The sequence below is a fragment of the Macaca mulatta genome, chromosome 6, assembly GCF_049350105.2.
Source record: "Macaca mulatta isolate MMU2019108-1 chromosome 6, T2T-MMU8v2.0, whole genome shotgun sequence".
In the NCBI taxonomy this organism is placed as follows: domain Eukaryota; kingdom Metazoa; phylum Chordata; class Mammalia; order Primates; family Cercopithecidae; genus Macaca; species Macaca mulatta.
The window spans coordinates 58,410,102-58,431,519 of record NC_133411.1 but is presented as its reverse complement, the minus strand read 5'-3'; the positions used below and the strand labels follow the sequence as shown (position 1 = coordinate 58,431,519).

Below are 21,418 nucleotides of genomic sequence, written 5' to 3'. Positions count from 1 at the left end.
CTGACTTCAAACTATACTACAAGGCTACAGTAACCAAAACAGCATGGTACTGGTACCAAAACAGAGATATAGACCAATGGAACAGAACAGAGTCCTCAGAAATAATACCACACATCTACAGCCATGTCATCTTTGACAAACCTTAGAGAAACAAGAAATGGGGAAAGGATTCCCTATTTAATAAATGGTGCTGGGAAAATTGGCTAGCCATAAGTAGAAAGCTGAAACTGGATCCTTTCCTTACTCCTTATACGAAAATTAATTCAAGATGGATTAGAGACTTAAATGTTAGACCTAATACCATAAACACCCTAGAAGAAAACCTAGGTAGTACCATTCAGGACATAGGCATGGGCAAAGACTTCATATCTAAAACACCAAAAGCAACGGCAGCAAAAGCCAAAATTGACAAACGGGATCTCATTAAACTAAAGAGCTTCTGCACAGCAAGAGAAACTACCATCAGAGTGAACAGGCAACCTACAGAATGGGAGAAAATTTTTGCAATCTACTCATCTGACAAAGGGCTAATATCCAGAACCTACAAAGAACTCAAACAAATTTACAAGAAAAAAACAAACAACCCCATCAAAAAGTGGGCAAAGGATATGAACAGACATTTCTCAAAAGAAGACATTCACACAGCCAACAGACACATGAAAAAATGCTCATCATCACTGGCCATCAGAGAAATGCAAATCAAAACCACAATGAGATACCATCTCACACCAGTTAGAATGGCGATCATTAAAAAGTCAGGAAACAACAGGTGCTGGAGAGGATGTGGAGAAATAGGAACACTTTTACACTGTTGGTGGGATTGTAAACTAGTTCAACCATTATGGAAAACAGTATGGCGATTCCTCAAGGATCTAGAACTAGATGTACCATATGACCCAGCCATCCCATTACTGGGTATATACCCAAAGGATTATAAATCATTCTGCTATAAAGACACATGCACACGTATGTTTACTGCGGCACTATTCACAATAGCAAAGACTTGGAATCAACCCAAATGTCTATCAGTGACAGACTGGATTAAGAAAATGTGGCACATATATGTGGGGAAAAGAAAGAGATCAGCCTGTTACTGTGTCTATATAGAAAGAAGTAGACATAAGAGACTCCATTTTGTTCTGTATTTGAGATGCTGTTAATCTGTGACCCTACCCCCAACCTTGTCCTTGCAAGAGACATGTGCTGTGGTAACTCAAGGTTTAATGGATTTTGGGCGTGCAGGGTGTGTCTTTGTTCCTAGAAAAGCTAGGTATTGTCCAAGGTTTATCCCCATGTGATAGGATGAAACAATGTTGCTAAAAGGTTTATCTCAAGGCACAGGATTTTCCTTTAAACGTATTCCTGTCACAGAGATCCTTGTTCTTATGTCTTACTGCTAATTTCTTCCCTAAAAACGATCCTATTGCCCTCCACTCCCTTATCTTTAAGATGGTAAAGATAATTATCTATAAATACTAAGGGAACTCAGAGGCTGGTGCCGGCGTGGGTCCTCTGTAAGCTGAGCACCGGTCCCCTGGGCCCCCGCTTTTCTTTCTCTATACTTTGTCTCTGTGTCTTATTTCTTTTCTCAAGTCTCTCGTTCCACCTAACGAGAAACACTCACAGGTGTGGAGGGGCAGGCCACCCCTTCACATATACACCATGGAATACTATGCAGCCATCAAAAAGGATGAGTTTGTGTCCTTTGTAGGGACATGGATGCAGCTGGAAACCATCACTCTTAGCAAACTATCACAAGAACAGAAAACCAAACACTGCATCTTCTCACTTATAGGTGGGAACTGAACAATGAGATCACTTTGACTTGGGAAGGGGAACATCACACACTGGGGCCTATCACGGGGAGGGGGGAGGGGGGAGCGGGGAGGGATTGCTTGGGAGTTATACCTGATGTAAATGACGAGTTGATGGGTGCTGACGAGTTGATGGGTGCAGCACACCAACATGGCACAAGTATACATATATAACAAACCTGCACGTTATGCTCATGTACCCTAGAACTTAAAGTATAATAATAATAATAATAAAATATATATATATATCAGTATGACCCTTATCCACAACTGTTTTCTCCATAAATAGTTTTTCAGATTACTTCAACAGAATTTACCATAAAAGAATAATCAGAATGTGCATACATGCCTTTAAAACCACTTACATGTGAATTTGTAAGTATTTTGTATATGATTTCTTAAATGACGTTTTGGTTAAAAGTATCTTCCCAATTTCTAACGCTCCAAAAAAAGAAAATGAAGGGTTGCAAGTGTTCCTCTTCTTCACCATAGAAGAGCATGAATAAAGAATTTTAAGGAGGCAGAGGCCCTAAAGGTTTGCAATTAACTGGATTCTGTAGGTGTAGATCTATAAATAGTTACCCTTATTTGTTTGTATGCCAGATTTCAAAGAATTTACAAATGACTCTATGTATATGCAAGCCCATTTCCGTTGTGATGCCCTTTTTATATAATGCCAATAATGCAAATTTCAAATTTCCCACTCAGAGATTACAAAGCGTGATTACAGTTTGTCCAGATGCAGCGACCCAGTCATCAGGATTGCTTCTATATCTGAGTAACTTTCAGCGGCCCAGGATCTCATGAATAGCAAATGCAGAATCAAGTTGAATGCTTGAAATATGACTACAACTTGAATTGTGAAGCTAGATATCTGATTGTGTCCTGAATGTAGTATTCGATATATAATAACTCAAAATAATTTCATGTGCTGCCTATATTTCTTCACTGTGAAAAGATCACATCAAATTGATGAATTTGAATTTTTTTAACATGAGGGAAACAATACAAAAATGATCTAATGAAATTGTTTCATTCTGGTCTGAAAAGAATGCCTCCACAAATGTTCTTTCCTGACATGTAGTGATACATTAAATTTGGGGTGAGCTACTCTTTTAATCTACATTTCTTGAAATCTGGTAATTTGATTTTGGATATTTAAATGTGACTTAGCTCATTTAAGCATATATGTATAAAGTTTTTTTTTTTCAATGAATGTGGACTTTTGAGCCACTGTGTTAGAATTCTTAGCAATTTGTTCTCCTATTTTTAATGGAACTACTCAAGACAATATCCTCACTCATGAGACATTCACATACACACTTACAATATATTAACATTTAATATATTGGTCCTCCTTTATCTATAAAGCTTCAGCTTATTCATTACACTGTTATGATGTTTTATAATGCAGCCTGATCAAAATCAGCAGTCATTGTGTTGGTTATGAAAATATATTTCAGATATCTAGCCTTCCTTTATTAACTGTATGGAAACACACACACACACACACACACACACACACACACACACACACACACACGCATGCATGAAACTCTACCACATGTTCCTAGGAAGTAAGCCTCTATTACTACTTGGTTATTTCTTCTTTCAAAAACTGGATGGTTATATTTTGAGAAGACAGATATTTTGTGAAGATACATACACCTTCCCGTGTCATCTGAAACTCAACAGCTTGCATGTCTATCTCTGCATGCCTACTCAATGTGTGGTTTTTGCCCAGCGTGGGAGACATGTTTGTGAATGGGCCAAGAAATATGCAAACTCAGTAGTCAGGAAGAAATTCTGGCAGATTAAAGAATTTGCAAGACTGCATCCAAGGTAGCTATACATTTCTCTAAAGAACAACAGGGCTGAGAAAAATTTTAAAATTAGATCCAGATAAGAAAGGAAGCTCATGTAAAATTGTGCATAAGAGGTACAGTATAAACAACTGCTAGAACTCTGCAGTCAGCTTAACAATCCTCAGTTTTGCTAGGAGAAAGTCCTTGCGTTGGGAGTAGTGGTTAGTGTCTAGGATCTGAGCACCTAAAGCTTACATCTAGATTATGTCCCCTTGTTTTGGGAAAATGCTCTCTCCTTTCTTTCCCCTCTGTGCCTCCTGTCATCATTTCCCTGATTTTCAGAGTCAGACTGTTTTTATTCTTTTTCTTGGAGGCAGAGGGTGAAGACTCAATATGCTAGAAAGGAGATTACAAAACATTCAATCCAAGATCTTTTTTGATGAACGATATACATCTATGTAGGCTAAGGTATGTTGTGGTAACAAGCATTTTCAAAATCTCAGTGGCTCAACATGAAAAAAGATTTGTATCTCACTCTTACCTTATGGTTAATATAGAATTGAGGGTTAGGGTGGGGCAGCTCACTGTTGTCACGAAGGGGCCCAAGGAAGCAGAGCTGAGGGGACATGGGAACTAACACACTAGCACTTGGCTCACATATGACTGGCCAAAATTAGTGATATGTCCATGCCTAACATTAAAGAGTACAAGGAAATACAATCCTACCATAAGACCAGAACAGGAGAACCAGAAGATACATAAGCAGTCCTACTGGCCACTACAAATGAGAATTTAGAAATTTAGAGAATTTAAAGCAGTGCATTCTGAGGTATGCACTTTTTTCTTTCCTTTCATTTACTGTTTTTGTTTTTTAAAGGAGATATATGTTTGGTAGGCATGAGTAACGTGATATAGGTTCCTCAAGCCACCCCAAATCGTCAGAATGCTCGTTTCCCAAACATTACCCTCAAAAGGCCCGATTACAATTGTCTGTGCACAAAAAGTGATTGAAATAGTCACAACAGTTGACTGTTCACAATAGAACAGTCACAATAGAACAGTCACAATTTTAGAAGCTTCCAGCCTACATTAAGCATTAGTCACAATAAAAAGGTTAGACTATTACTCATATGACTTAAATTTTCTAAATGAAAGATGGCATGATCATAAGGCAAAGAATATTTTATATTAAATGGAAGTTTTAAATTTCACAAAGAAACTATCAGAATCATTTCTTTCCTAAACAAATATGAATTTTCTGATCTGTAATTCCCTTTCTAAAAATAGTAATTTTAATTTATTTTCCAATGACACTGATCAATTTTATTTTCATAAATATATAGAGAGATACATTTTATGAAAAATACAAAATGCGTTTTGTTGAATGATTCAAGATGACACTTATTCAGACTGATCACAAAAGTTCATGTTGCCCCAAGACCTAACTCACTTCCTATACAAGAGAGTATAAATCAGAATTATCATCAATGTTTACATGTATGATTCAACAGCCAGTAGTAGGCTTTTGGATAGTATGGCGAGGTAGAATTGTCATTACCTACTTAAGTAATGTATCATCACTCACTTTTTCTACACCTTCTTTCAGCCTTCTTTAAGAGGATTTTGCCTCAATAACCTCAGGATTTTGCCTAGGCAATCTCAGTTACTTCCATCTCTTACATAGAACTTAGATGTGGTTAGCTGCCTTTCTCATTAGACGTTGCTTTAAAAACAAAACAAAACAAAACAAAAAAATTACTACTAATAGCCTGTTGTGCATATTGAGGTACTTTTGCTCTTCAAACTTCATTAAGTTCTTGTAAGCTCCAATTAGGTAAAAGAACAGCTAATTAGAACAGTCTGTTTTCAACAGACTTAGAACTTGGCAAGGAAGATGATTTCAAGACCTTCTGCCTAACTACCCACCTCTTTTCCCTTGAATCCAAGCCTAAGTATTTGAGACTAGACAGTAAATTCATTCTCATTTAAGTAAATCAAGCTAGTCCTGTTGTGATTCACCTTTATTCCATGAAGCCTCTAGGAAGTTATTTATTTTGGAAATATCCTCTACAGCTAGAGAAAATCTAGAGCAGACAGGAACATGGCTTACATTCATTAAGATTTAAACTGGACCAAAACTATTACAAGTGAAAAGGGTAAGGGGAAAAAAATTCAAAACACTGATATGACTTTAGATACTTCATTTGACTGAATTTCCAAACATTTTTTAATCTAATTTCAGCAGTGAACAATTATCACTAACTTTAATAATAGAAAATACTAATGCAGATCATCACAGGTACTTAACAAATGCTTGGTGAAGAAACAAAAAAAGACCTTCATTTATACATGGCAATATGACTGGGGCCTAGACAGCATGGAAATATGTTTTAGAAAAATATTAAACTATAAAAGAAATCAACATGTGCTAAAGTTGTCCACTAAACAAAAATACTTTTTTTTTTTTTTTTTTTGAGACAGAGTTTCACTCTCGTTGCCCAGGCTGGAGTGAAATGGCACGATCTTGGCTCACTGCAACCTCCGCCTTCTGAGTTCAAGAGATTCTTCTGCCTCAGCCTTCCCGAGCAGCTGGGATTACAAGCACCTGCCACCGTGCCCGGCTAATTTTGTATTGTTAGTAGAGATGGGGTTTCTCCATGTTGGTCAGGCTGGTCTCGAACTTCTGACTTCAGGGAGTCTGCCTGCCTCGGCCTCCCAAAGTGCTAGCATTACAGGCGTGAGCCACCGCGTCCAGCAACCAAATTATATATTTCAAATAAAAGGAAGTTGAAGTCTATGTTGTATTATTATTGTTAGTTATATCCCATAGACATATTTTGGTGTATATAGAGACGGAGATTGTTGTGCTTAAAATTAAAGTTGTAGGCTTTCAAGCAAAGTTCAATTACTGCTAAAAAACAAAACAAAAAACAGCCATTGTTTTGGACTATGTATTGATAGTCCCAATTGCCTTCTTCATATATTTATTCTATAACACTTACAAATATGCACATTACCTAATCTGGAGCCATAATAGAGATCAATGTGAAATTATTGACGCTAATTTGCTAAAACTTTGAAGTTTGCAAAGACTCGCTTTTCCAAATATAATCCCAACACTTTCATTCAATTGTAGCCTAATATACCTTCATGAGTAGAATAGAGATAGTCTGGGTATACAATCCCAGTTTATCTTAGACTGCAGATGGTAGGGAGTTTCTGTTTCTGCAGTTAAAATAAAATGTTTGGCAATTATAAATTACAGCTGTGCTGTACTTTCCAATTAAAATTATTTGTTTGCCCTCTCAAAATATGTATATGTCCATTGAAGAAGTTACAACCAGATAATGTGAACGTCTTTTTTCAGATATTGCCACTGAAAACAATCAGGATGCCAGCAGCCTATATTTCATGCATGTCCCATGTTATGCTAGGTACCACAATACATGAAGAATTAAAATCCAAACCAAAACAAAATGAACAAGAAAAAGCACTGCCCAACCATTCACAGAATTCAGTCTAGAGGGGGAGACGTAAGTCAAATAATTAAAAGACATGAGATGAATAATAAACAAGGTAAGAGCCAAATGTGATGGGAGTCCAGAGAACAGAGGAACTTATCTGCATTGGAGATTCCAAAAAGGCTCACAGAGAAGCTGACCCATGGACTGGGGCTTAAATAGAGACAGCAGTGGGATTTGAAGAGACGCATTCCCTGATCAAAGAATTGCTTATGCAAATGCCCAAAGTGAAGAGGAAATATGGCATATTTGGGTAGTCTGGGTGCATAAAGGGGCCAGTCTGAGGTCAGGCTACAAAAGAGGTCTGGAATTCCATGGAGACTTCGAGACTACACTGTAAGCAAAGAATGGAAATCTGAAATAACCAGAGCTGATTCCTGGAAACTATTATGGTGGCAGAAAAGGTTTTTTCTTACATTAAAGAGAAAAAAGAAAAGTAAGGATGGTAGGGTCTTCTGAATGATTAAAAGCAATAAAAATGATGTGTAAATTTATCACCAAATAATAAGTAACTACAGAATAAAATACATTATCATTCAAACAAATACTGTGCAAAGTTACACTTTTTTTTTGAGGGACCAGATGACAATGTAATTTGGATACCAGTAGGTAGGCATCATTTACTTTTATCCTTCACAAGCATGTGGCCATGATTTACGATAACAGCATGGGCCCAGCAGGCCAAATGTATTCTAGGAATTAATTATGACACTACTTAAGATTGACACATCTTCAAACTAACTCTCCAAAATAATTTTTAATGCAATCAATGTACTCTTAAACAACATGTATCAAAAACATAGCCATAAATATGTCATTTTGTATAAGGAGAAACAGTAGACTCTCTCTAAAACACTTTAAAGTGTAATTAAAACCCCAAATTTGTCCTTTAATTTAAATTACTCCAAAAGCAAATTTCAATGACTCACCATAAAATTTTAATTTTATTCACCAGTGATATGTATTTACCTGAGAGAAACTGCATGTGGCCCATATATCTCTCTCACTGCTGACAAATCAGATTCTAGTTGTGGGTGCTTGTGCAGTTCCCCATCATAGTTCACCTGATGAAAAGGGATAATTTAAAAGTGTCTCAGATGTGAAGGGAATCAAAAACTTAAGCAACCTTTTGAGATAGGTCTCCCTGTGTGTTTTACTATGGGCATTTTTAGCTTCATTAAAGTAATATATTCACTAATATCCTTAAGTTCACATATGACTAGAATAATTGATTATGGTTGGAACTTAAAGTTAGTTTATATTAATACAAAGAAAAAGCAAATGTAAAAACCTAGTGAAGTGTCTGGCAGATAATCTAAAAAACTTCTAGAATGAACATCAAGACTGAAGAAAATCATTTACTTCCCCTCTGTAAGAATTAGTAAACAAAAATCAAACAGGAATGATTTTGCATAATGTTAAAATGTTATATTGGTAAATGAATCATTTCGTTGGGAAAACTATCTCATTGCTAGAAAGACATTCCTGGAGAGAGGAAAGCCAATTTTATTATATCATCTCTCTGTAGCCTTGCACATGCTTGATTGACAAATTACTAATTTTTCATTCTGAATAAATAAATTTACTTGCATTCTTTTACATAATTTTGGCTTTAATGTCCTTCTTTAACATATTACCCTCCCATTATACTATCCGACTTATAAAGCACATTTGCTCAAGGAGTTTATAGAAATAGAACCACATATTATATAGCCACACTCTAAAATCAATTGCTCAGTTTTAAAGTTTAGCATTATCCTGTAAACTTCTGAGGAGTTCTTCTATATATGTGGCTAGGCTATTCTCATATATTTAAATTATGATGATTCTTCATAACAATTTTTCAACACCAAGAATTCAATGGCAATGAATACAAAAGCCAAATGATGAAGTTGCTCAGTAATTTTGGCCCATCAAATTTAATAAAAGTTAAGCAGCTTCTATTTAAAACTAACAATATACACTTTTATTACAAGTGTCATTATCTCAAAATAGTGACTGAACACAACATGCTTAAGAAATTCAAGTCAAAAGCATAATAAAATGCTATCTGCAAAATCTCTGTAATGAATTAAGATGACTTCAATGTAAATAAATGATTACAATTAAAAGGACTGCAAGGGAACCTTAATTTCTAAAAAGAGGTAGAAAATGTGCAAATATAAATTATATAGATTTTCTAGTTAGTTACAGAACCCTGAACAACACACAGGTACCTTAACTCTCAGGCACAGATTATCACTAGGACAACATGGCTATTAGAATTCTAAGATTAGGTATTTGTAAGACCACGTTTCCTTACCTGCCCTCCATAATAAAATTCTTCGGAATCATTGTCACCTTCAGAATCTTCCTCCACTGTACTATTCTGTCTTGACTCCTTAAAATAATAAAGTAAGAAAACAATTTAATGGTCAAATTATTTTATCTTTCTAAAATAGCAAGAGGCTATAATAGGCAGGTCTTGAGCATATATTATGGATTTTATATATAAAACATTCTTGGTGCAGTATAACCCCAAAACAAAAGGTAGTGGGAGACAAATGGCTTTGTGAGTGTACTCAGCAGCATATCTGCTTTGAAAGTTCTCTTTCACTGATTTTATAGGAAATGCACAATTCAATATTTGATGTATATTAAAAACTTATGTATAATCAATTATACCTTCAGTTTTGCTCTGATAAAAAAAGCTCTTGCAAGCTTATACTAATTCAATTTTATTAAAAAGCTCCTCAGCATTATTTGTCCCAGGCTGTTCTCACTTCTTCTGCCAACTCTAAACAATGGTATGAAAAAAAAGAAACTTTAAATGCAATAATATAAAATCAAATTATGAAAATAAATATGAAACATATTATAAGAACTTTTGATATACAGAAATTATTTGCTTCAGAATTCAGATTTCAACAGGGTATTTAATTTAATATACTTCAACTTGAAGTTTGAATTTCTTTTTTTTTTTTTTTTGAGACGGAGTCTTGCTCTGTCACCCAGGCTGGAGTGCAGTGGCCGAATCTCAGCTCACTGCAAGCTCCGCCTCCCGGGTTCACGCCATTCTCCTGCCTCAGCCTCCCGAGTAGCTGGGACTACAGGCGCCCGCCACCTCGCCCGGCTAGTTTTTTGTATTTTTTAGTGGAGACGGGGTTTCACCGTGTAAGCCAGGATGGTCTCGATCTCCTGACCTCGTGATCCGCCCGTCTCGGCCTCCCAAAGTGCTGGGATTACAGGCTTGAGCCACCGCGCCCGGCCTGAAGTTTGAATTTCTAATTAACTGAACCACATCTGCCATGTGTCTGAAGTACAAACAATGAAAATTCATGGGGGTATTCCTATCACTGGCCCTATTAACACACAAGAAATGTAGGTATTTGGACACAGGAATCCATTCATCCAGTGCTTTGTAACCATCCCTAAACTTCTAGACTTAATTTCAAGTTCTTAAGGAAAACAAACAAACAAAAAAATGTGCAAAAGGAAATTTGGGTTTTATAAAATTCTAACCATTTTTGGTTTCAGCAATCCTTTTGTTCAACCAGTAATTCTCAATGTGGATAAAGAAGGGAACAATGAATGGTGCAACACTAACAGGAAGAGGAGAGTTGGATCAAATGCATAATTTTGAAAGCAAAGAATTGCTGGTCCCATTGCACTCATTTTGTTTGTTTAATATCCTGATATTTATTTATAGATTCAAGTAAAGTCTTTGGAAACAGAAAGAAAAGATGAGCTTGTGTTTTTAAATACTGACAGAAAATAAGACTATGTACACCCTCAGTGTCACTTTGGCTAAAGAAATCATCTTTTAAAATTTTAAGGATCCCATCAAAATCATGTATAGCCATGTGTACCTATAAATCAGTTACATAAGTGTTCCTCAGTTAATTACATTGTTTGATGAAATAATACAGAATAAGTTAAGCTTTATATACATTTTATTTAGAGTTAAACCAGACATTTCTTTCTATGATTTTAAAGGGAACTTTCTTCTCAAAGTTAATTTTAGGCCACTTCCTACCATACCAAATGCCCCTGAGCCATTAGCTTGAGTTTCATTCACCATATACCATTTTAGTCTCACTAATGATGCTATTAACTACACATACTCAGTAAATTTTAAATGTATCTATATTGTTTCTAGAAAATAAAAAATATAATTTACATACCTCCCCATTTTCCTTTTGTAATTTGGATTTTATGGATAAGCAACAGTTAATGTCTTTTGTTTTTCTTAATTCTGAAAGAAAGTTATAATTAAAAAATATATTATGGTATTTAGTATGCTATTCACCAAGCATTCATGAGTTTTAGTACAAAACCACCCTTTAGGTGATTCCATCTCCTTCGAAAATGAATTAAGGGATATTTTGAAATCATGTCATGTTGAGGAGTTACACAATATGCAAGCTTTTCTGATTTTTCACTGTGCAGAAAGATGTGATTAAACTAAACAACCGCTTTACAAATTCTTTCAGCTCTCACTCTATAATTCATGGTATCTTCATTGCTGTAAGTGTACTTTTAAAATATTTAGTCTGTCACTATGTAAAAAAATATTTTTACAACAGCAATGTCAGCATATACGTTTAAACAGAACTTTTTTACAACTACTTTAAATTTATACATTTACAAAATTGTTAAAAAATATACTTTAGATAGAAAATTTTCATGGAGACTGGATTTATAGATACAGAAGATAAATATCTGTTACTGGCTAAATGAAACAAACAAACAAAAAGCATAATGCAATTTAAAAAATTAACCTAGAATAAAAAATAATATTACTATTACCTGTTGCTATTCTGTGAAAAATTACTGGTATTGGCTCTGTAGTAACTAGCACATCTTCATCATTCTCTGAACTTGACACATATGTATTATCTGCAAAAAAAAAAAAAAAAGGATAATTAAAGGCATAAGTTTAAAAAATACATCCTTTATAAAAATAATAGCTAATTTATATGTACATCACTTTAGTTCCAACTCTCATAAACCACACACTACTGTTCTGATTAAACTCAAAAAATATGATAAAGTAAATTGCAGATTTATGTGTGAAATAATTGTAAATAGTCTCTTTAAAGAAGTTTGTATCTCCTGGTGAAATACAGATTTTGAATAGAGACTATCCAGGTGCATCTCTAATATCCCTTATAGCAATGAATCATTTGGATGCAACTCGGTACCTTAACTCACTGGACAGGGTCCTTCCCAATATTAGCGTCTACTATAGGGAGCAGGGTTAGTGAGTAGAGAGAGAAAACTAAAGAAAAGCACTTGCTGCAATTAAAAAAAAAAAATCATTAGTGGGCCGGACACGGTGGCTCACGCCTGTAGTTCCAGCTCTTTGGGAGGCCTAGGCGGGCGGGTCACTTGAGGTCAGGAGTTTGAGACCAGCCTGGCCAACATGGTGAAACTCCCCATCTCTAAAATAAAAAATAAAATAAAGAAAGATTCATTATCAAATCATTCAAAAATTTGAGCTGAAGACTTTGTTGTAAATCATACCTTCCATATTGCTCTAATACATATTTTTAAATTGATAGTCTCACAATTATCATTCTTCCGTGAATTAAATTATCTACATGTATTATACAAGTTGAGTGCACAGAACACTAAATCAGTCCATGGAGTCCTTAAATTTATTATTCACTATTTGTTTCCTCTTAAAAAAAATAACATTTTTATGAGTTTAGCACTCTTTCTCTGATGAATACAGGTCTCCAAGTGTATGGTAATACAATTCCTAGGTATTTATTTTTCTTTGTTCATTGATGATTGCAAGGCATCTCTCAGAAGAGCTTTTTAACACACACTTTATCGATTCATTAATAATGGTCCTATAATGCACACATCAATGACCTACTAAATAGTATAAAGTAGCACGAACACATAATAGAAGCATGGATCAATTTCTGCTAGGAAAAATTAGTTGTTCTTATGACACAGTGAATGCACATTAAAAGATATTTTTGAGCCCAGTTTTCATAATATTGTGTCAGTACAGTGAGAACACAATTTTTAATTAATACATCTCTGAGTCATTATTTCCAAAGAAACATCTGTAGCATTCGTAGACCCCAAGTAATGAGTGAATGATAGTGATCTGTATGTACAGATTAGCTGCAAAAGATTGCCAACAGACCTAAGGCTTTAACAGTCAGGGAGCTAAGCAGGAGTGGATGTGAATTAGATTTGAGACAAAAGACGTTTGCCTCATTATTTTGATTAGTGCAATCACAAATTTTGCTTTATTTAGTTTTCCAATATTTTCATGGAGGATATGAGGTTTTCATGCTTATTGAGTGGGACCACAGATTAAGAAACAGGTTTAATATAAACTTAATTATCTCATTAGTTGAGACTTTGATCACTTATCTAGAGTCGCTTCTGTCGGGAACCTCATACTTTCAGTATCAAAAATGCCTATTAGAGTCAAATTTTTTTATTATGTCTTAAACCCTCACTCAAGAGTCTCACTGATTTGAAGTCGGTTGCTACTTAATATAAAACCTAATTATCTGTTTTCTCTGTGCACAATGGATTCCCTGGAGCTAACATTTAGGAGAAAAAGAGTATTAGAAGGGAGCATTAGAACAACAGAAACAAAAGCTGGCCACCAATTAGAAGATCCAGAAGAATCCGTAAGGTGGATAGCATCATGCAATTTCACAGTATCATGGAATGACGAAGATTTTACTAAAACACCAAGAGGCAAGTTAATTAAGACATTATGTTTAAGAAAACAGGGGAGTGAATAACTAAATAGAAAGGATTTTCTATCAAAATGGCTTTACGTAAAGTGTCAACACTGGAAGACAGTGAGATTTTATTCAAGAGAATATAATTTAGTGACTGTATGTTGCATAGGCTTGACAGCATTATGCCTTCAAACATATCATTTTCTAAGAGATTCTGTATGGTTTGTATTTTGATTAGTGTTTAGGCATTAGAAGACATGTAATTTCTTATTTTGGCTTAATTTACCCCAAATAAAAATGTTTTCAGGTTTCATGATATTATTTATTAAATTGCCATTATTACATAATAGGCCAGATCAGATCACAGAGACAGACCCAATTTATGATCAGAAACGTAGGACAGGAAAGAAAGCACATTAAATCTAGAAGCTGGTTCAATTATTTGAAAGAATTCACTTAGCTCTGAATTCAAAGCACTCTAGTCCTGGGCTTTTCCTTTTTGGAAGATTTTTGATTACTGATTTGATCTCTTTACTGATCATTGGCCTGCTATTATTTTATGATTCAGTCTTCATAGGTTGCATGTCTCTAGGAATTTACCTATTTCTTCTACTTTACACAGTTTAGCAATCCTTTTAAGATCCAGAGGAAATGGAATCAGTATCTTGAAGCGATATCTCCACCACTATGTTCACTGTGGCATTATTCACAATAGCTAAGAAGTGGAAACAACTTAAGTGTCCATCAATGGACGGTTGCATAAAGAAACTGTGGTACATATATACAACAGAATATTACACTCAGCAACTAAAAAAGAATGAAATCCTGCCATCTGCAACAACATGGATGAACACAGAGGACGTTACATAAGCCAAGTGAAATAAGCCAGACACAGAAAGATAAATACTGCATGATTTCACTTCTACGTGGAATCTAAAAAAGTTGAACTAGTATAAGCAGAGAGTAAGAACAATGGTGGCCAGGGGTTGGGGGACACAGGGAGATATTAGCTAAAGGGTACAAACTTTCAGTTAAAGCTATAAAATCAACAAGTTCTGGGACCTAATGTATAACATGGGTGGTGATGGATATGTTAATTAATTTGATTGTGGTAATCACTACATATGTATACATACATCAAATCATCATATTGTATACCTTGAATATATTCAATCTTTGACAATTAAATATTTTAAGATTTAGAAAAATCTAGACACTACTGCCAACTAGCTGTTGATCTCCTTTAGCCTAAGCCACAGTTATAGCTATACAATGAGAGGTTTGCACATGATCTTTGATGATCATCCCATCTGTATGAATCCATTCTATTGGCTTTTTGTTGTTGCTTAATTCCTTCTAAATCTTCCTCAAATTATTTTGACATTTGTAAAAACAACATATTTGTTTACAGGAGAAAGTGGAGTGTAAAAAGTGTTAAAGAAAGGACTTAAAGTAATAGAATGAGTAAGTGACAGAATAAGAATGTTTTTAAACTCAAATTCCTTCACTGGAATTCTCCATCTTGACTTCTAAGCTCCTCCCCCCTTTTTTTTTCCTGAAAACCTCTGGGGACAGTTAGATTTTTAATGTGTATGTTTTATAGTATTTAGTATTTCTTAAACTGTTGCTTTTATTCTGCTTCAAATACAGCATCATCTAAGTCAAGTTATTCCACCCCTCACTGCTGTATAACTTAAGATAAATAATTATAACTCTAAAAAATAATTATATTGATTTCATGTACATTCTCGATATTTTTGCTGAATTTTCTCTATAATTTCACCTGATCCCCTACTGCAGTCATTTATTATCCCTATTTTAAATACTAGGAAACTAAGGCTCAGAAAAATTAAATACTTTGCTCAAATTACTTATTAATTACCTATACACTAGTAAGTGGTAAAACTTGAATCTGCCTGAATCCAAAAATCGATGTTTTGCCACTATACCATGTGCTTTTCTAAATATGGAAAGTATTGTCACTAAAAAGTTGCAATATCTTATAAAATATAAATGCTTATTAGGTATAAAAACAATTACATTTTTGGGGCTGTAATTTGATATAGACTGTATAGGATACTAATTCTCACTGAAGAGGTTTATTCACAAGCTATACCTAATGCTCAAGTATATCATGTAGGTCAAGACTCTTTGGACTCACAGGTAGTAGAGGATCCAGAAAGTACCCCTTCATTCCTCTACTAGGGATAAGAGAGTCCACTCCCAATAGTAGGTAAGCCTTCCTAATTAAAAGTGGAAAGAGAAAATTAAAGAGTTCTGCCATTATAGCAGAGCCAACCTGTGACTTGTAATACACACAACTATTGTGTAATCCATTCTCTTACATTAAAAAATAAAAACTGTCTTCAGTATAAAATACACAAAGAAGTACAAGTAAATCAGAAGGCTGCTCTATTTCTTCACTTAATTATGAACAGTCAACATATCATTTAGTATTTCACTTATATACATGCTATTATGTATGCTGACTCAATAAAGACCCTCTAAATTTTCATTTCACTAAAACTATGAAATAAATTTCAATAGATGGCACAAGTTAATTAATAGATCACAATCATAAAAGGACAAATCTGTTCTTAGGGACATAAGCTAGAATGATGTAATCTTGACTTTGGAGGATAATACTGATACATTTTCATAGAGCAAAGAAAATTTCCTATGTTCAAACTTAGATGATTAGTTAATTACTGATCCAAATAATCCAGGAGAAGGTGGGGCGGCCTAAGCTATATTATTAGAAGGAATTAATAAATGTTGTATCAAGATTACTGCATTTAGAAATTGGATGCAACATTAAAAAGAGCTATTTGTCTGAAATATTCTTTTAAATGGACAAACTATTTGGAAGACAAACCAACAGAGGGAAGAACAAGAACAAATTTAAACAATAAAAATGGGCCAGGAGAAATAACCAGACATGGAAGATTTTTACAATTACAGACCAAATACTATACTTTTGCTAAAAATTTGGACATTTCACCAACATAGAAACTTTCAAGAAGAAGACCTATTTTAAAATGACTAAGAAATAGGAAAACAGAAGAGATAATAATCACGGCAGAATAATAAGATAACTGCCCCAGAACCATCCCTAAAAAGCTCAGACAGATTTGTCTGCAAGTTCTAGCAAATGCTCAAAGAGTTGTTTAATTCCTTCAGCAACTTAAGGTCTTTAATGTTAAAGTATATGACAAAACACATAATTCTCATAGATCAACATTGAGTTATTTGCTAATATAATTTGTTACTTTATTGTTTAAAGGAAAAAGTAGATATACCACCTCAACAGATGCCAAACAGTAGTTTGATAAAGACTTAATATTCATTTAAAAAAAAAAAAAAACCTTGGTAAATGAGAAAAAGAGTAATTTCCTTTCTGAAAACAACTGGAAGCATGCTCACTAATTTTGAGAAAAGATACAAAGCTGCCAACTTTCATATCTATTATTAAAAATTATTCCAGTGCCAACAAGAACAGGTATAAATGTTGGAAAGGAAGAACAAACATAGAAGTTATAAAACAAGATGTCTACCTAAAAAGTCAAGCATATTAACCAACAACTCTTAGTACAAATAAATGTAGATTAAAATTTAATACTGGGGAAAACATTATCATATTAATGTTCACTGTGAAGAAAGCTCCATAAAAATACTAACACTACTTCCCCAGAGGCAACGGGAATCAGAACGTAATTACAGACTTGATTTTTATCTCCAAACTACATGTTTTGGGAAAATGTTATTTAATACTTGCCATCTCTCAGTACACTTCTCTAAGTATGAATTTATATTTTAAACTGCCCTGTTTTGCCTTTCATACAGACTGGCATTGAGAATCAAATGAAATTATGTATGTGCAAATACTTGGAATACTGTCCACTGGACAGTGTATTTTGATATACTGGTTACATCAACCAATTGAAAATTCTGCCCCAGTATTTAAACCAGAATGCACTAATCTTCGTCTTCTGTAATTGTATTTTATTGCAGCATAACAACCTACTTTCACCAAACAGATTAAATATATATACTTACACTCCTTCCTTTTGGAAATGAAGTTATATTGAAAATTCATTGCAAACTTGCTCCAATTAGACAATTCAGTAAAAAGAGCACAAATGATAATCAATACTTTTTTTTAGAATTTCAATGTTTGTATATTGGCATTTCCAGGTGGGGCTCCCTTAAAGTGAGAAAAAGCCCAAGTAATACCTCTTGACCACAAGAGGGAGCTAAACACTTGGTCCACTTGGTTTACTAAAGGCATCTTCTACCATACATATTCTGTGCTACAGATTAATTCACTTAGTGTCTTCAACTTGGGCTTTAATTTGCACTATTATTTCTATTACCTTGACTTAAAGTCCTACTGTACCTCTCATGGCTGACATCTCTATGATCTGCCTCAGATGAAAAGCACATTAATTTTTATATTTACAATAAATAGGGGGGCCTCTATTTTCATAACATACTCGGCAAACATATCATCAAAAACATGCTATACTATCAGACAGGGCTGATTGCCTAACCATCTACAAAAAGCATTTTTCTTATAAATACTTCTTGTATTGGTTCTTCCAGTAAAATTTCTTTAGAACACTTTTTGTATTGCTATTAAAAATAGGCATAGCCTTAATGAATAATCTCATTGTATAACTGTACAACAGTTTTATAGAATACTATGCTTAAAACATTTGGAGAGCATAGCAAAATAATTGCAAGGAAGTTTGTGATTTAAGAAAGTATTTTCAAATGTAACAATCTTATAAAATGATTAAATGCTTAATGCAAACTGCCGCAGAAAATACTTAAATGCTAAACAAGTAAGTTTTACATTATCTCCATACCAAACTATGAACTAATCACTATTTTTTAATACTAAAAAGAAAAAATAGATACACACACACACTCACTTAGAAAACTGACTGAAAAATAAGTGTTACCTATTATTTTTACATTCTGAAAGGCCAAATGATGTTTGAAACTAACAATTAGACCATTGAGAGAATATTTATTTTAATTGTAATGATGTTAATGTACAGCCTGGAACCATCATAGGAATCTTTAAAGAAGTTTTCATTGGGAAATTATTTTGATTCTGCACTGTGTCTCAGAGTAAGACATGTACTTCGCAGGCAGTCGGCAGAATTCTTCTATAGCTTTAAGGCTTCCTCTACCAATGTTTCACCCCTTGATATATTTATATGTGTTTTACATACCCAGAAGAAAAAAATATTCAAAGGAACCCTGATATGAATATCTGTAATAAAACGAGAAAACCATACCTGGGTAATCTTCAGATACATGTACTGCGTAGGATACACTGTTAAAACAAGAAAAAAAGGTTCAAGTTACTGCTAAGGTAAACAGGTTTTTATAAAAGACAGACCAACCCGATATTACCCATTCAGTTATACAGATATAAGTATAAAACCACTTTTACATCCAACATAAGAAACTTACATGTTTTTTAAAATACGCTTTCCATTAGTCTAAATGAATCTTAGTCTAACAGTTTTGAAATATCTTTCTCCCTACAAGGCTTTATCTTTAGATAGGTCTTTTATTTCAGCAAGGTCTATTTTTCCTATTATATGAGCATTTATATTCTTTGCTCAGATTTCATCAAATCATCTTTTCTTACCAAAAAAGTATTTCTCTTATTTAGTATAGCACCTGAGAATTTAAACATTTTTAATATTGTTTCCCCAAAATATGAAGTACTTTGGATAATCTTGGTTTTTTTCTAAAAGAATTAACAAAATATAATGGAAGTATAAGTAATATTATCAATCTTTCATCATGCACACACACACACACATATATAAACTTTATTCTGTTTTCATAAGGATTGAGTTGTTTCAAAACAATTTTTAAATTATATTTTAACAATTGCACAACTCCCTTCTCAGTAACCCTCTGCCTCTATGTCCTTATCTCATATGACATGAAAATTGAACATATTTATCTGTTCATTTTCTATCTCTGTCAACTAGATAGCAAGCCCCATGCGGTTAAGATCTACGTCTATTTATATTTGTAGTGTCATCATTTATTTTGGTGCATGACACACAGCACATGTTTAACATTAGCTATCTGACTGCATCAGTGAAGCTGCCACCTGCCACAGAAAGGTCAAATTTTAGTTTGCTTTCAGCCAAATTATCTTCCTGTTATGACAAAAAAAAAAAAAAAAAAAAAAAAAAAAAAAAAAAACCTAATTCTCTTTAAAGGAACATACAGAAGACAGAATCTACTCAAAGCATCATTCACAGTGTGAATCCAATATGATCAGAAATCACTTAATATATGTACAAACAGAAAAATGTAACCTATTTTCAAGAGAAAAGAAGGTCCAAGTGTTGGGATTAGCCCACCATAATGTTAAAACAGTTATTATAAGTATACTTAAGGATGTAAAGGAAAAACCAACCTGAAGAATACAGAAACAAACAAAAACAGACTATTAGGGACTTATGGAGCACTAGCAAAAGAGCAAACATTTGTATATTAGAGTTTTAGAAGGCTGAAGAAAGAAAGAATAATGCAGAAAATATCAAGAAGAGCTGAAAATTTTCCAACTTGAGTGAAAGACAAAGATGTGTTGAATAAAGAAGCTCAGAAAATCTGAAATAGGAAAGCACAAAGCAAATTACAGCCAGGTACAAGTAGTCAAACTGCTGAAAACCAAATGTAAGGAAACATTCTGAAAGAAGTCAGAGAAAAATAAAATGACACATTACACACGAGGAAACAGTGATAAGAACCAATGTTGACTTTTGGGGAGGGGAGGAGACAACCATCCAGCCAGAATTCTCCATTCAGTCCACACATTATACATACGTATGCACCAAAAATAAAGGCAAAATAAAGCAACTTTCAAATAAAATAAAATTGTGAAAATTGGTCCCCAGCAGACCTGCAGTATAAGAAGTCCTAAACAAAGCTCTTCTGGATGAATAATACCAGACGGGAAAGTCAAAAGAATCAAAAGCACCGAAAACTGTAAATATGAAACACGATTTTTTTAATGTTTTAAAAATATATTTGACTGTTAAAAAGTAAAATTATAGCACTTCACATACATATGATTATAGCATTGTAACAGGGACGGGTAGGATGGTCTTAAACAGTTGCAGGGTCCTTGCATATTATGTAAAATGAAGTTGCAAAATCCTTACATACAATGTAAAATGATATATTACCCCTAAATAATAACTATCAGAAAAGTTAAGGAAATATCCCTATAGCAAGTACACATGAACACATACACACACACAAACTCCTTAAAAAGCTAATAGATAAATTACACAATAATTCTAAAAATCATTTTGGAAGATTTAATCCAAAAGAAAGCAGGAAAGGAGGAACAAAAAACAGAAGGCACAAAATAGAAAACAAAAAGTAAATACAGCCCGAATCTAATCATATCAATAACTGCATTGAATGTTAATGGAATAAGACACACTGAATAAAAGGAAAAGATGACCAGAATGGATAAAAAAGCAAGGTCTATGCTATCTTTAAGAGATCCATATTAAATATAAAGACACATACAG

The 21,418-nt window shown here is 33.9% G+C and overlaps 1 protein-coding gene across 5 annotated transcripts in view; it reads right to left on the bottom strand.

Moving 5' to 3' along the window:
* The window catches only part of PARP8 (poly(ADP-ribose) polymerase family member 8), a 189,998-nt gene that overhangs the window by 80,427 nt on the left and 88,153 nt on the right, over nucleotides 1-21,418 (bottom strand). For all 5 annotated transcript variants that reach the window (XM_001093952.5, XM_015140064.3, XM_078004416.1 and 2 more), the window contains 5 exons: nucleotides 19,145-19,182; nucleotides 11,929-12,018; nucleotides 11,304-11,374; nucleotides 9,443-9,520; nucleotides 8,110-8,204 (listed from right to left, as the gene is read on the bottom strand). In XM_001093952.5, coding sequence (XP_001093952.1) covers nucleotides 8,110-8,204; nucleotides 9,443-9,520; nucleotides 11,304-11,374; nucleotides 11,929-12,018; nucleotides 19,145-19,182 — 372 coding nt within the window. The remainder of the gene's footprint in view (nucleotides 1-8,109; nucleotides 8,205-9,442; nucleotides 9,521-11,303; nucleotides 11,375-11,928; nucleotides 12,019-19,144; nucleotides 19,183-21,418) is intronic.